We start from the raw sequence: 15589 nt of genomic DNA on the forward strand, positions 1-15589 counted from the left end.
TTTTACTGAAGATGTGTTTTGCCTCTATCAGAAGTCAGAAGGTGCTAAATTCCCCATGTCGAGGTCCCTATTAGCATATTCAATAACCTACGTTTATGAACACATTACTTTTTTACCTATAGCATAAACATTTGATGTATTGCTGATATATTTTTTCATCCTGTAAGATTTCATATTGTTACACATGTGGTATAGTGAAAGAGATGTGATCCATTTCACAAAAGAGTTAGCAGAAGTGGTGTAATTTACGAATTAATTTTTTGGAGTTTTTAAAAGTCTGCTGTATATTTTTTAAGTAACATGGTCTTTCATTTTGTTATGATTTTCAGCACAGTGGCATAATGGATGAAAACAGATTTGTTGCTGTTACAAGCACTACTGCAGCAAAGATCTTTAACATGTACCCCAGGAAGGGGAGAATAGCTAAAGGATCAGATGCTGACATTGTTATTTGGGATCCAGTAGCTACAAGGTAAGAACCAATCTAAACAATTTAAAATACTCATCTCGTATCGTGACATCAATTCACTAAAATACCTGCTGTTGCAGAAGTGAAGTGAAAGGCCCTTTGACCACTTCTCAATGGCAACATTACAGGACATGCCATCACATGACATTTGGCCGTGGCATTATACCAAGTGCTAGTACATGACCGCTAACCATACAGCCATGTCACCGAGCTCACCTGGACGGACCACTCAGTCGTCCACTTATCCATCAAAGCAGCCCCCAGCACCGCCACCAAACCACCAGCACCTCACACCACAGCTGGAACAAAGTATCCGAAAGCCAATGGGACAACGCCTTCAACACCTCCAACCCTTACACCACAACGATCCTAGGACCGGCTGTCAATAACTTCACCAAGTGTATCACTGTCAGTGCCAACAGAGTCGCCCCATCAAACCCACCAAACTCAAAAGATCTGCCAAACATGCCAGTTGGTACACTTCAAAAATGAGAGCCACAAAACAAAATTGCAAGCAACTAGAAAGGAAATAGAGCACCAGCAAGAAACCCACAGACCACACCACCTTCAAGACATTGCTCAGCCACTACCACTGACTCCTGAAGGTGATAAAAAGAACGCCCTAACCAACTGCATCGAAGCCAGCTCCAACTACAGCAAAGAACTTTTCAACATTTTCGAGGAGTTCTCCAACCCCTCAGCAACCAGAACAATTATCACCCCCTCCCAAGAACTCTGCAACATCCTGGCGGACTTCTTCCATGACAAGATCTCCGCCATCTACAAACACTTCAAACCCTAACCCTCCGCCTCAGACATCCTCAGCATCCTCGCCCCCATAAACGCAAACTCCGACCACCGGAATACTGCCTGGGACCAGCTCACCACACAGAGCACCATAGCCGTCATGCACAACATCCATTCAGGAGCACCCACGCAACCTCAGAAGCAGGACTATCAGCAACAAGCTCACAACCATCTTCAACACATCTATCACATCGTGTTCAGAATGGAATGGTGCACTGGGAAAGTGTTCTCCTCCAAATAATTGTTCAGACAGTATTTATAAATATTCTGTTGTATTTCTTTTTTTCTTCTTTTTTTTATATATACTTCTTCACAAGAAATCCATGAGTGTACATAAACCATCCAGCCAATGTGTTTCATTCAAAATGTCAGTTTTGAACTTCATCAGGGCTGTAAACAACATTAAAAAAACATATAAAGAATAAAAAAACATAAAAAGAACAAAACAAACAAAACAGATCTCAACAAACACCAAAGTACAAATATATAACTGGCACATATAAAATGACACTAATATAACAACAAACAAATGACAAAAAAGAACAAGTCACAAATAACACCCAGCAGTATAGCTTGAATAATAACACCGTATCAGAAGGAAAACCCTGCATACCCTATGCATGTAAAACGCATGACAATTATAACAAAACAACAAAGCACTAAGTGGCAATCCCACTCTATAACTAAAACTAAGTTCCCAAACATGACTCTAAATACCTGGTACAGTGTTACTAAAAAGATAATGTTATAAAATGCATTGTTACACCTATTAATGGTTTTAATGAAAGCGTAAATTAAGATAAATATAACGTGTTTACCATGAACATCATTTACATAACGTGTATCTCAGACTTCATCCAACTTACTCTAAATTCCCCCATCCACAATGTGGAAAAATTTCAAAAACACAGAATTAAAAAAAAAACAATAGGGAATCCAAACATACATCATATATATCGTGTTTACAGAATATTAATTTTCCTCAACATAAATAACTCTAAGTTTGTTCCAATTGCTCGATATATAAATAGATACATAAATGTACTTCCTTCTTGGAACAGGTCAAGTAAGTTCCAGAAATATTTCGCAATGGCTTAGTCCGTAGCCTTCCAGCTAGAGCGTTCGATCTCGAAACTGGGGAACTGGGTTTCAGTCTCGGCAGGGACGCTCAACATCCTGTGATTCTGGGCAAATCACTTATTCTCCACTTGCCTAACAAAAATGAATGTGTCCATCTGTAACATGTAAAGCGCTCTGATACCCGATACCTTCGGGTCGAGTTCGAGCTGTATAAAACTCACAAAATAAATCAATAAGTACGGGAACGGGGTTATTTGCCTGTCATTGATACCTAAAAATTGATATCATCAAATAAAAATGATATAGTATAAAAGGTATATATCATATAATATATTGTATTATACAAACATATTCAAGGCTGAAACATTCACTTTACCCATTACCTAAGTGTCATGCGTTTTATTGCTGAATATTAAATGATAATGTCAATCTGACCGAATAGCACTAAAAAGTCAAGAGGCAACGCATACTATAACTTCACAATCAAGAACACATAATCAGTCGGGAAAAATTGAGATCAATGAAATTATGCCAATATAATAGGAACAAATATTCATAGTAAATAGAGTTATGGAAGGGAGATTAAAATATTAGGTTGTTTATGAGGACCAAAAGGGGTTATGGCAATGGGTACTTCATGTTAACATATAACACCACAAATAGCAATTGGAATCGGCATTGCCAATGGTACAGCCACCCTGTATGAAGTTTAAACCTAAACAATTGAAATCATCTAAAGAAAAGGAGCCTCGTGAAAATGTGTAACCAGCCAACAAGAGGCTCAAGCATGTTAATACATCTCAAGTATTATGAAATAAGCAAAAGGAAAAAACAAGGACTAAGTATACAGGGCTCTTATCATGTAGTATTTATTTAAAATGAGGCTATGGAAAGGAAATTCAAATATTGGGTAGGTTATGAGGTTCGAAAGCAGTTAAGTCAAGGGGTGCTACGCGTTTAACATATAACACTGCAAGCAACAATGAGAATCAGGATTGTAGATGGTATAGCTATCCCGTATGAAGTTTCAGCCCCAAAAGTTGTAATCCTCTATAGTAAAAGGGCCAGCCAACGAGAGGCTCAAATATGTTAATTAAATCTCAAATATTATTAAATAAATAAAAGGAAAAACAAGGACAAAGTTTACGATGCGCTATTCATACAATACAGTGGAACCTATCCTCTTGGAATCCATGTGAGAAACAATGCCACACCGCGTCTGGGGTCAACCCGTCCTATAAACCCCCTACAAATGCTACTTACCTTCAATCGTCTCGTTACCCTCCTCGGGCTTTCAACAGCAATCGTGTGTGGGATTCGGCACCTTGTCATATAACCACACGCAATTCATCAATTAGATGCAATCATGCCCATTAGGCTGCTGCAACGTCATTCCATGCGGCCCACATATTGTATCAACATTAGCAGCCATCTTGTAATGGCAAAGAAAATCAATAATAGGTGATATTTATATAAATTTCATAATCAAAATGAAAGGGTCCACACATATGGCCCAACATTATAGCGGCCTTGTTGAATTAATAAAGAGCCAAATCCACCAAACTGGCTATGAATGACATTTTAAAGATGATCGTGAAGAAACACATACAGCGTCCAGTAGTCCATCAAAATAATAAATAGTTACAAAATATGAACCAAGAACAGCAAAAACACAAGAAATAGAAAAAAGTGTAGCACCTTTGAAACAATCCTATGCTATTGATATAATATTCGGGTGGCGATGTAAAAATACGCGGCCAAAAAGCTAGTAATAATGGCGGCCATCTTATAATGGTAAGGACCATAAATTCCAAAGTCCTCACCAAAAACCGCAAAGATAATCCCATAACTTGCATTTAATAGTGCGGTGGTAGAAATATGAGGTTAATCAACGCGTGGGCCATTTCATATGTCCACGATATCAATGAGTCAAAGACTCATGGAAGAATCGAATATATGCCTGACATATATCACATCGACCACCTTCCCAGAAGAATGGAAATATGATGAAGTTAAATCCGTCCTCAAGAAACTGCCCGCAGACCCCAAAGAGCTCAAGAAATGCCAGCCCATTTCCCTGCTCCCCTTTCCCACCAAAGTCATTGAAAAGGCCTTCAACAGCCAACTCACGGAATGCCTGGAGAACAACAATCTTCTGGACGCTTCCCAATCCGGATTCAACATGAACCACAGAACTGAAACCACCCTGATCTTAGTCACTGACGACATTAGAACCCTTCTAGACAATAGAGAAATAGCCGTCTTGACCTCTCAGCAGCCTTCAACACCATGTCCCATCACACCCTGATAGAGACGCTTCATCAGATCAGAATCCAAAAGGACGCCATCAAATGTATCGCATCTTTCCTCATTGGAAGAACACAGAGAATCCTCCTTCCACCCTTCACCTCAGGACACAAGAACATCATCTGCAATGTCCCTCAAGGTTCATCCCTCAGCCCTACTCTGTTCAACACCTACATGATGCCCCAAGCCAACACTGTCAGAACCCTTGGGCTGAACATCATCCCCTATGCAGACGACACCCAGCTCATTCGCTCCCTATCGCATCCACCACAAGGGCCAACTTCTGCTTGTGCACGACCAGCATTGCTGAGTGGATACAAAACAACTGCCTCAAACTCAACATAGACAAAACAAAACTACTGATCTTCGGGAACAGCACCTCCCAGTGGAACGATTCCTGGTGGTCGCTAAACTAGGTGCCTCACCCACTCCTACAGACCATACCTGGAACCCCTGCATCATCCTGGACAGCAAACTCACCATGAAAACCCAGATCAACGCAGTCTCCACTGCCTACTTCCTCACTTTTTGCATGCTCCTTTCAAATGGCTCCCAGTCACCAGGTGCACCGTCACTCAAGCCCTCGTCACCAACCACTTGGACTAAGGCAACACACTCTATGTTGGAGTTACCACATACCTCCTGAAAAGACTGCAGACCATAAAGAACTCAGCCAGCCAGACGCATCCTCGACTTCCCCAAATGGACCCACATCAGAAACGCCATTGGCATACCATCCACAAAAGATGCCAATTCATGATGCTTGCCGATGCCTACATAGTCTTGCGCATTCAAGGACCAGCATATATCTAAAACAGCCTGAGCTTCCACCACCCCGACACCTGCGCTCCACTGCCTCTGCTCACCTCCCCCCTCACCTCCACCAAAGCAACCGTGGAGGATGCTCATTCTCCTCCCTCCCCGTAAAGTCCTGGAATAGCCTCTCCCTCCACCTCTGCACCTCACCTTCTCTTCAGGAGTTCAGAAGAGACTCAAGACCTGGTTGCTCTACTGATTCCACCCAAGCAGCATGGCTCTCAGCACATTGATATCCTAGCAGATGTTTAGTAGCACTTCATATCCGGTTTGACTTACTCTAGTAATTAAAGCATAGTATGTTTAAGGTTAATAAAATTAAGAAAAGGTATTAAAGGATATTTGATTTAACATATGTTAACTAGTGTGCTACCACAGGGTGCGGCCGTGACTTTTCTAGATCAAAGGCCGGCTACACAGTCATCATATGACAGGTGAAGTTTCAAATGTTCCACTACACCTTCATATATACACCTCATAATGCACAGTCACAGTACTAAATGCCCAAACACTGTCAGGTATGCCTTGGCACACATTGTTATGCTCAGACACAATCATCATAAACCTAGGTATATCATCAAATGCATAGGAACAGTCTTGTTGCAGTTTAAAAGCCTGGTAAACCCATCCTGGGCTTAGGTGAACTCTGACATGCCAAGTTAAAGTCACATTTTTTTATTTTGTGATTTGTTGCAATTTATTTTCTCAAATCTGTTTGTATATAATGGACCTTCACACAAGGGCAACAGAGCGCTTCACATGAAATCAAAATTTACAATATAACAGAGAGAGTGAACTTGTTTAGCATCAGGTATGAGTGAAGGGTTAGACTTTAAGTCTGACTCTAGAAAGGTGAGTTTACAGGTGCTTGTGGAAACCGAGCAGGTTGATGTTGAGTCATCGATCTTCAGGTAAGTGGTTCCAGAGTCTGAGAACTTGACAGGACAAGGCTTTTTGGGGTGTTTTTTCTTTTTTCCGCAAGTGGGATTTCAAGGAGTAGGCGTGATTTGCTCTTAGTGTTTCTCATTCTTCCCAGGATGCAGAATTTGTTGAGATGAATGGCCAGGTAGGATCAATCATATTGGCAATGATATGCTTAGATTGTCATGCTTGTTGTACCAGGCCTGATGCAGCAGGGAGGATGACCTTGTATGACAGTTTTCAAGTTTGATGAAGGGATGGAGGTTTTCAGTTTTGTTATGAGACGTTTGAAGGAGTTTGATTTAGTAAGTCTGTAAATGCGGGAAGGCGTTCATAAATTTTGGTCTAAGATGAAGCCTAATGATTTGACAACGGGACCAACTTGACGGAGATGTAAATGTAAAAAGTATCTTCAGCCTCCTATTTTTAGATGGAGATTCAGATGTCCAGACACTGCTTTAGTTGTCCAGACACATCATCAGACATGAAAACACATTCTCATACAAACACTCATTTATTGATATGCCCAAGCATGTACTTATGTAACCTTTCACAGCCTTGTATTTGTATTTGGAAAGCACAACATTGATCCCGAAGGACATCACTGCGCTAGGAGAACATACAGTGCGGTGTAAGGAAAGGGTATTTGGTTGCGGCGATTGTATGCCTCTTCATAAATCATGTTATGTTTTCTTATGGTGTGTTGTGTTATGTTCTGGTTACGTTATAGTTATATTATGTTATCAACCTTCAAAATGTTCATGCAGTGCATCAACACCCTGCCTGGCCCTTCTATATCACACTTCACAGACAAGTGTAATGCTGTCAACTAACTGTTTAGTGAAAACATACAAAAGAGCCGACAGTACCTCGGCAACAACAAACCCGCTTCTTCTCTGACTCTCACCACTCCTCACCGCTGCATCCCACAGTGCTCATCCTCCAAAGCCCTGTCTTTTAAAGTCCTGGTTTACACTCCCTTCCAACCACCACCTATGAAGATGATGCCTTACATTCATCCTTCATTAAAACACTCCATGGAGACTATGTCTCACCCCTACTCACCATCACCAAGACCTCCCTTGAAAGAGGGACAATCTGAGTAATGAGAGCACCACTAAAGTGACTCATCTGGTACCATTGCAAGGATGGGGACATCCTTACTGTCAATGTCCCTTCAACCTCTGGAGGGTAATGATCTTCAATTAAATAAGAAGCATAATTTGTTGATTTAGCCGCTGAGGAGACATGTTCTTTTTTCTCCGCAGGACTATTTCTGCCAAAACTCACCACCAAGCTGTTAACTTTAATGTGTTTGAAGGAATGGTTTGCCATGGTGTGCCTCTGGTCACTATCTCAAGAGGCAGAGTGGTGTATGAGAGAGGAGTCTTCAACGTTGATGCAGGACACGGAAAATACATTGGGCGCCCGCCATTCGCTGACTATGTCTACAAAAGAATGAATCAGAGAGATGAGGTCAGTTATTTACAATATATTATTTCAGAGATTAGAATATACAGCAGTTTGTCTTTCATGTTATTGCTTGATGACACTTTTTTTGTGCCTCAAATTGTCCGATAATATTTATTTGTGCCTGGGTGTGATTTTGTTGGTTGTTACAACAGTGACTGAGGAATACCTTCCTGACACTACATCATTATTTCGGACTTTAAAGACGTCAGACAAATGGAAAATGTTTACAGTATGCCAGTTTATACAAAAGTAGTATCTTCCCGTCACATTTCAAATCTCACCCCCAAACACACACACACAAATATTCCTTACACCTTGAAATGTTCATTAGACTGCCCTGCCTCATTTATGCAATGTGGTGGCAATAACAAAGATGACCAGATAAAGTACGTGAGCATTTTACTCCCCAAGAGGAGTACATCCTCGTAGGGAGATGACTTGGGCAGCAAATACCTAAACTAAAGTAAATATTCCACTTTATAGTAAACTTTCTATGCCATACATACATTCTACAGCAGGCATCTCCTACCTTTCTGTAATAAGAGCTACTTATGTTCAGTGAAAGTCATTGTGAGCTACTAATGTTATCAGTGTTGTTCTAGTGACCACATCATACAAGATCACATTATTGGGCACGCATGCAAGATCATCAGCAGTCATCACCCCAATGCATCAGGCAGGGATGACAGCAGGACTGTAAGAATGGCTTTATCGGTTTGGAATACCTCATCATTGGTACAAAACAGCCATAGCTGTAGTGCGCTAAGTTGTAATAAGTCTCCACAACACAGAATGATTTATCACTCAAAGATCAGCTTTAAATATAACATGACATGTATTTGTGATGTACACATTCATCCTGAAGGGTATCTTGGAACTGAAATAACAATGTTTATTGTAACCCAAGTCAACGATTAGAAGCTTGGAATTCAATATTCATCCTTTTTCCACCAAACATCCACTTGTGAGCCCTACAAAATACACACATTTTCATCTCGAAAGCACACTTTTCAATTTTGGTATAAGTATATTAATTCAACCAAGCAAACAATTCTAATCTAGAAGGCTCACAGGAGAGCTACCAACATGTAGCTAGAGAGCTCCCAGTAGGTCACAAGCTACTCGCTGGAGAAGCCTGTTCTACAAAAGCCATAGGCAACCCCCTTTCTTCCATCTACTTGTTCATTATGCCCAAAATCCAAACATCAGTGAACAGTAATTTCAATCCATTTATTAATCCTCCAAATACTTTGGTAGAGGTCTTGTCTAGGCCTAGGAGAAAATTCAGTTATGCCGGAGAAATCTTCATACTTTTGTGATTTTTATGTTACGCTTGTATGCCAAACTCCCAAAATTATGCCATTTCACCCTTGAAGAGGCACCCTTAGTGGTAAAAATGTAATGCAAATGCGTCCATTACACAAGGGAATAACAGAATGCGAGCAGCTGTTGTTCACTGCTGCTTTAGATTAATACGTAAATTACAGATTTGCATTTTGTATAAGTACGCCAATGATACACACCCACAGTCTTGACCTCTGCGTATATCCTACTCAACAATCACCTTCATAGCTTCTAACTGGTATCCCTCATCATTCCCACACAACTGACTCTAGGTTTCATCCTTCACATTTGACACTGAACATTTACTCTTATTGTTTACGTATTTATGTAGCGCTTCTTTGTAAACAAGGTGTTACAGTGCTTTATGATCCAACATTTGAAACCTTATTTACATGGAACATATAGACAAGCACAGCTGTTTAAAGACAGTTGTTGAAACAAGAGCTTAGAGGGAAAATTAAACTGTTCTGTGTTTCACTGCTTCAAAGGTTGGAGATTTTATGAGAGCAAGAAAAAGGGTGAGGGAGTGTACAGTCCGAGTCTTCAATTTTCCAAGGAAAAGTTTGTTCAGTTGAAACACCAAAATGCAGCTTCACACCACATGTCCTGCCCAGGACTCCTCAAGCCAGCAACTGCCCCAGAGGGCCCAGTGAAAAGATGCTGGAACCAGAGGAGCATGCGCTGGAAAGAGCGAGGACACTACACATTACACAAGTAAGGTATACATCTATAAAGCACACAATATAATACAAAAGTAAATATAATACATAACAGTGAGGCAGAGCTGGCGAGAGAAGGAAAGGTCAGAGGGGCATTAAGAGGAGCAGAGTAGAATGACAGAAAAATGCCTGTTCGATCGAACGTTCAGAATGTATTTTTCCTTCCTATAGAAAAGGTTTCATCATTCAATGGAAAGGATTGGTAGGGGCATGAATGTAAGAAAGAGGAGAGAAAGAAGATAAAGGCTCAGCAGGTAGGAAGTGGATATTTAAGAAGGATCAAAATTGTTCTGGGCAGCCAAGATGGTGGTAGAGCTTTAGACCAGCTCCCGTAGCCTAGTAAGTTTCAGCCAACATCCTCCCCGACAGCACAATCTAACAACTCCCCCGATCTCTCCTCATTGTTGGCACACCCTCGGGGCTCGGTGGACCCTGGTTGTGGCCGAGGCGGGGACACGGAGACGCTAAAGTGCAGCAACTCCAGCGGAGTGCCTAATGCAAGGTGGCGACTGCCCTCGCACTGAGAATCGAAAGCGTGGCATAGTGGCTACTGAAAACTGCGGCCCATCGATCCTCTGGCTCTACACAGACGGAGGCACACATGGAGAGCGGCCTCTGGACTGCTACACTCAGTGAGTTGAGGCTTGTATTGTAGCGCCTGTTGACAATGCTGTCAGCCAGCCTCACCAGTTCCGGGGCCTGCCTTCAGGGGTCGACCTGCCAGTTGCCGCAGCTCTGAGATGCCAAACTCCGCACTGACAGGGCCCCAGGTGGCCTGCTAAAACAGCAGCTCCCCCACGTTGCGACATGTGAGGACCAAGGTGCATGTTAAGGCACCAACCTTGCGATGCGATCTGCTCCCTTCAGCCCGCAGGTAGAATGACACAGCCTGGCTGCCTGAGGCCTCCCTGCACCCCCCTACACCTGAGCATCCCTGACCGTGGCCTATTCTTGGGGCAGTAGTGGTGGCCCTTACCCCCCTTTGATGCTGCATGATTACTTGACCCACGGGGATTTGTGACCTATGTAGTGGGCCCCACTTAGACTGAGGCACACACGGTAGCGGTGCTGCTGAGGTGGTGCAAAGCGACCCAGACTGCTTGGCCTCCTGGACAGAACCGAGAAACTGACCCCTAGTGACCGCTTTCACCCACACTTATGCTGCATTTTGTGGCCCCGGATGATAGGCAACCACTGACAGCAGCTAACTGACACAGACCCTGGGACCGGCATGGCCTGGGCGGGGCGGGTGAAGCCCTCTGAAACCATAACTGGAACCTAGTGGACTACAGTGGGCCCCGCAGCTTGCGCACCTCCGCTTAGTGGTGTGGCCAGGGGCAGACATACAGATGGTGGCCACCGATCTCCTGCTCCCCAGAGGCTATACAGAGCAACATCTGACACAGAGAGAACCTGTAGGACCCAAGCATTACTACCGCTGAACTGCCGAGGCTGGGGTGACTCCCAACATCACCCCGTTTCTCCATGGGTACTTTCTCCCCTCCGAGAGACATCCTGTGCTTTAAAAGATAACAGAACACCCACTAATTTGCTCTGTGCTGCTTGCATGAAAGTGAGAAACTATCAAAGCCTGGAATCCCCCACCGAGCCTACATCAGGCCTTGAACCACAACTAAGATTCTACAAAGATCAGCGCGCATCAACCAACACTGAATGATCATGCTGACATGGAGACAAGCGGGCCAGTAGGGTGTGACTATACCTTTCCGGGGCAGCCATTGCTTTGTAACTGGAAATGGGGTGAGACCAGCCCCCCACAGCCAAAGCCGCCCCAAACCAAAATGGGCCAATACACTAAACCTACTGAAGATACCCAAGGGTTTACAGAGGCACCTCTCCACTCGGGTAACACGCCACAACACACAGACCTGTCCGTCATCCTCAAAGCAATTTAAGACTCCAGGGAAGCAGTGGGGACCAAAGTGGATGAGTTCTGGGTAGATGCATCCTTCCATTGCCATGACCATCACAAAGTCAGACAGGGTGGCGAAGGCTTCCACCAGGGTCTTCAGGGATGAAGATGAGGTAACAACCCTTTAATGCCAGGTCTCCAAACTGCTCTCTGCGATGGCTGCTTTGGCAGAATGAACAGAGGACACTGAAAACAGGTTCCAGAGAAACAACTTGTGCCTCATTAGGTTTCCAGAAGGGGCTGAGCTCCCTACTGTGGATTTATTTTTGGAGGAATGGCTCCAGTTTTGGGCCAGATCGGATAGGCTGTCTCGCTGTTTCATGGTGGCAAGGGCGCATCAGTCCCAGGCTAAGATGCCTCCCAGGGGCCACCCCGTCCCATGACTGTGCACATCCTCAGTAACCGAGGTGGAGATGTCATCCTCCAGGAGTTTAGAGATCACCAAGACGTGCACTTCTACAATGCCTGGATCATGATCTTCCTGGACTATACCCAGCCGGTCCAACAATGCAGACCTCCTTCGAGGACATTAAATAGAAGCTCCAGGCTCTCAAAAACGAATATGTGCTCCTCTTCCTGGCTCGCCTGAAAGTAATATTTAATATGTCCACTTATTTCTTTGACACTCCAGAACAAGCCTGGGAAAGGGCAACGAAGCAACAGAAATGGGGAAATGAGGATGGTTTGCTACAACACAGTGAGATACCCTACTAGCTATAATTGCTTATGGTCTGCTCAGAGCAGGAGAGGGGATGTAGAGGGTGTCTTATGTTTTTATATGGAGATTCGCCGAAAGTGCTGTCCTTGAATTGGGCAACCAGGAGTCTCAGAGGTGTTCTAAGACCCCCTACAAGTTTCTTTATGTTTAAACGTGGGTCGACAGATGCTTCAGGGTTGGGAAGTATGGGTTGGGGCGCAATTGGGGGGATAGGTTCTTGTTCTGTTTTTTTTTTGTTGCTCTGACTTATTTTTTCCAGGCATCTACCACTAACCTAAACACCAGGTATATTACGACTCCACTGAGCCTGTCCCCTTGAGGACCATGAAGCTTCTTTTAGGGGAAGGGACTGGTCCAACAATTTGCAGCACAGCCCGAATTGTTAAGATCCTTTCCTGAAACGTAAACTGTCTCCTTGACAGTATTAAGAGATCAACTGTATTGCGCTAAATATAATGCTTTTACCCAGAGGTGGTCATGCTCCAAGAAACCCACTGTGTAGGCTCACACTGTTCTTTCCTTGGCCAGTTTGATTATGACCTAGTCTTCCATGCATGGCTATCCAGAGGCTCATAAGGGGTCGCAATCCTACTGCACAAGTTCTTCCAGTGGTGGTATCATCCTCAAACGTCTACTGACAAGAGAGATAAATAGGGATTGAGGGCTGTCTGCAGGCTAGGCACTACAACTTCATATTGGCTTATGTCCCCCAACAGAAGCTGCACTTGACATTGCAAGCACTTCAAGGTCTCGTGGTGACCCCTCTCCCAGGGACACCACCAATAGGGGGTGACTTTAATGCGGTCCCAGACTGGATATTTCTGAACTCTCTCGGCTGGACCGATGTGCGCGCTCCTCCCAGCTCACATTGTGGGCCAGCTGTATGGGCCTATGCGACGCATGGAGGTCATGAAACGCCCCAAAACGGATGTACATCCATGTGTCGGCAGCATACATTATGTGATCCAGAATCGATCAGATTTGGCTCCCAGCCACTGATGTCCTCCTACTGGAGCATGGACAGATCCTACCTTGAGGCATCTCCGATAATACACCCCTCCTCTTAAAAATAGGACCCCTTCAGGGCACTCTATGGTCTATGTGGCTCATAAACACGGAACCTTGTAGACCAAGACTACACTGATATCATAGAAGAGGAACTCAAAATCTTCTTTAATCTTAATTGTAACACTGTGCCCTCTGCTGGAACCTTTTGGGCGAACAGTAAACCCACCCTGATGGGTCTGATCAAGGGATACATTAGGGGTAAAGAGGCACGCCAATTGGTACCGGTGACAGATGTAGAAGCTGTTAATTGTGCGTATTAAATTACATTTGCGTATTTCCTGCTAAGTGGTCAACTGTAATTGGAGGGAAATGGCGATGCAGCGTGCGCAATGTAATTTGTTTTGTTTATTTATTTATGTACTTACCTCCGTTCAGCCGTATTCCCTGGTTTACTGCCCCCCCCCTGCCCCTCGTCCGCCCCGCCTCACTGCCCGCAGCACTCCCACTAGGAGCCGCTACTGCGGAGCTGCAGATAGTCGCATGAGCATTCGGTCAAAATTATTCACAAAGATCCTTGCGATGAGAGTGGAAACTTTTACCTGCCCTGACCAGTCAAGCTTTTTTATGGGTCAATAATCCACCACAGTGTGAGAAGAGTAGGCCATTTGTTCGAAAAGTTGCAGAGGGAATCAATCCAGACAATCAAACTTTTCTTAGATTCGGAAAAGGCCTTCAGCCTGTTTGATTGGTGGTTTCTCTCTATTTTTATGCACAGTGTATACCTGTGGCCACAGTTTATCTCAATGGCCCTATCTGGGTACCACAAACATAAACCCCAAAAAGATCTAAATGGAAGCCTGTCCCCGCCATTTCCTTTGCGTAAAGGTTCCACACAAACAACGTGTTCTTTATGGAGCTAACTACTCGCAGTTTATGACAGAATTCTATTGTGACCTCAGAAAATGGTCCCTCCCCCATACAGCTGACAGCTGGGATGAATTGGCATTATTATAATTAATGTTTTGTCAATGCTCCTGTATTTTTTCCATACTTTTCCAAATGCAGTCAAAATATTTCTTTTGAGGAGCTCAAAAAATCTTTCACTTCATTTGACAGGGCATGTGACCATAACTAGCATACAGGATTCTTAAGAAGCCCAAATAAAAGGGATTCGTTGGTCCACTGAACCTTTACATTTATTGTGAAGCAACTTAGCTAAAGATGCTAGTATCTTTGTCCCGCCATGAAACAGATAAAATATGGTTGTATAAAGAGCCGGCCATAACTGGGACACCTTAGGGAATTTTACCTTGAAAACCTAAGGTAAGACGCACTCCTACTGCATTTTCTCAACCCCCCAACAAGCAATGCTTATGAAATGCAACCAGCAACAAAATACAACAATCTGACCACTTTCCACTAGTATTATTATTAGTATTCAAATTTGTTCAGTGCATGGCTGCCCAACCACAGCAAAGGTACCCAGAAACACAACAGGGGTGACTCACAATGTCAAAGTTTAAAACAGCCAGGTTTTAAGCTTCCTGTGGAGGACTGAAAGTGAGCGGCAGGCTCTCAAGTCAAGGAGAAGAGAGTTCCACAACTTTGGGCCTAAAAAGAAAAGCTCTAGAGACTACAGTGAGCTCTAAATTACTTGAACGCAGAGACCGGCTAGGTGTGCATGGCAGCACTAAGGAGCTGAGGTAGGAAGGGGCCAGAGTTTGAAAGACATCTGTGCACATATCACAGTCCCTTGAATTGAACTCAACATTCAATTGGGAGCCAGTGCAGTTCGTGGAGCAAGCTGACAGTGGCATGGAACATGGGAGGGTGCAGAAGGAGTCTTGACACTTTATTTTGCATGATCTAAAGCCGCCCTAGATAAAAAATGTTTCTTTATTCAAGCCTCAAGAAGACCAGGGCATGGATGATTGTTCACTGAGCCGAGGATGGGAGACATCCCATAACCTTTTGGAGCCATCTCTAGATCCTGA

The 15589-nt window shown here is 43.6% G+C and overlaps 1 protein-coding gene across 2 annotated transcripts in view; it reads left to right on the forward strand.

Moving 5' to 3' along the window:
* Positions 1 to 15589, forward strand: part of DPYS (dihydropyrimidinase) — a 481134-nt gene that overhangs the window by 437661 nt on the left and 27884 nt on the right. For both annotated transcript variants that reach the window (XM_085605116.1, XM_085605115.1), the window contains exons 7-8: positions 330 to 472; positions 7669 to 7876. In XM_085605116.1, the coding sequence (XP_085461242.1) occupies positions 330 to 472; positions 7669 to 7876 (351 nt within the window). The remainder of the gene's footprint in view (positions 1 to 329; positions 473 to 7668; positions 7877 to 15589) is intronic.

The sequence above is a fragment of the Triturus cristatus genome, chromosome 5_1, assembly GCF_964204655.1.
Source record: "Triturus cristatus chromosome 5_1, aTriCri1.1, whole genome shotgun sequence".
NCBI classification, from domain to species: Eukaryota; Metazoa; Chordata; class Amphibia; order Caudata; family Salamandridae; genus Triturus; species Triturus cristatus.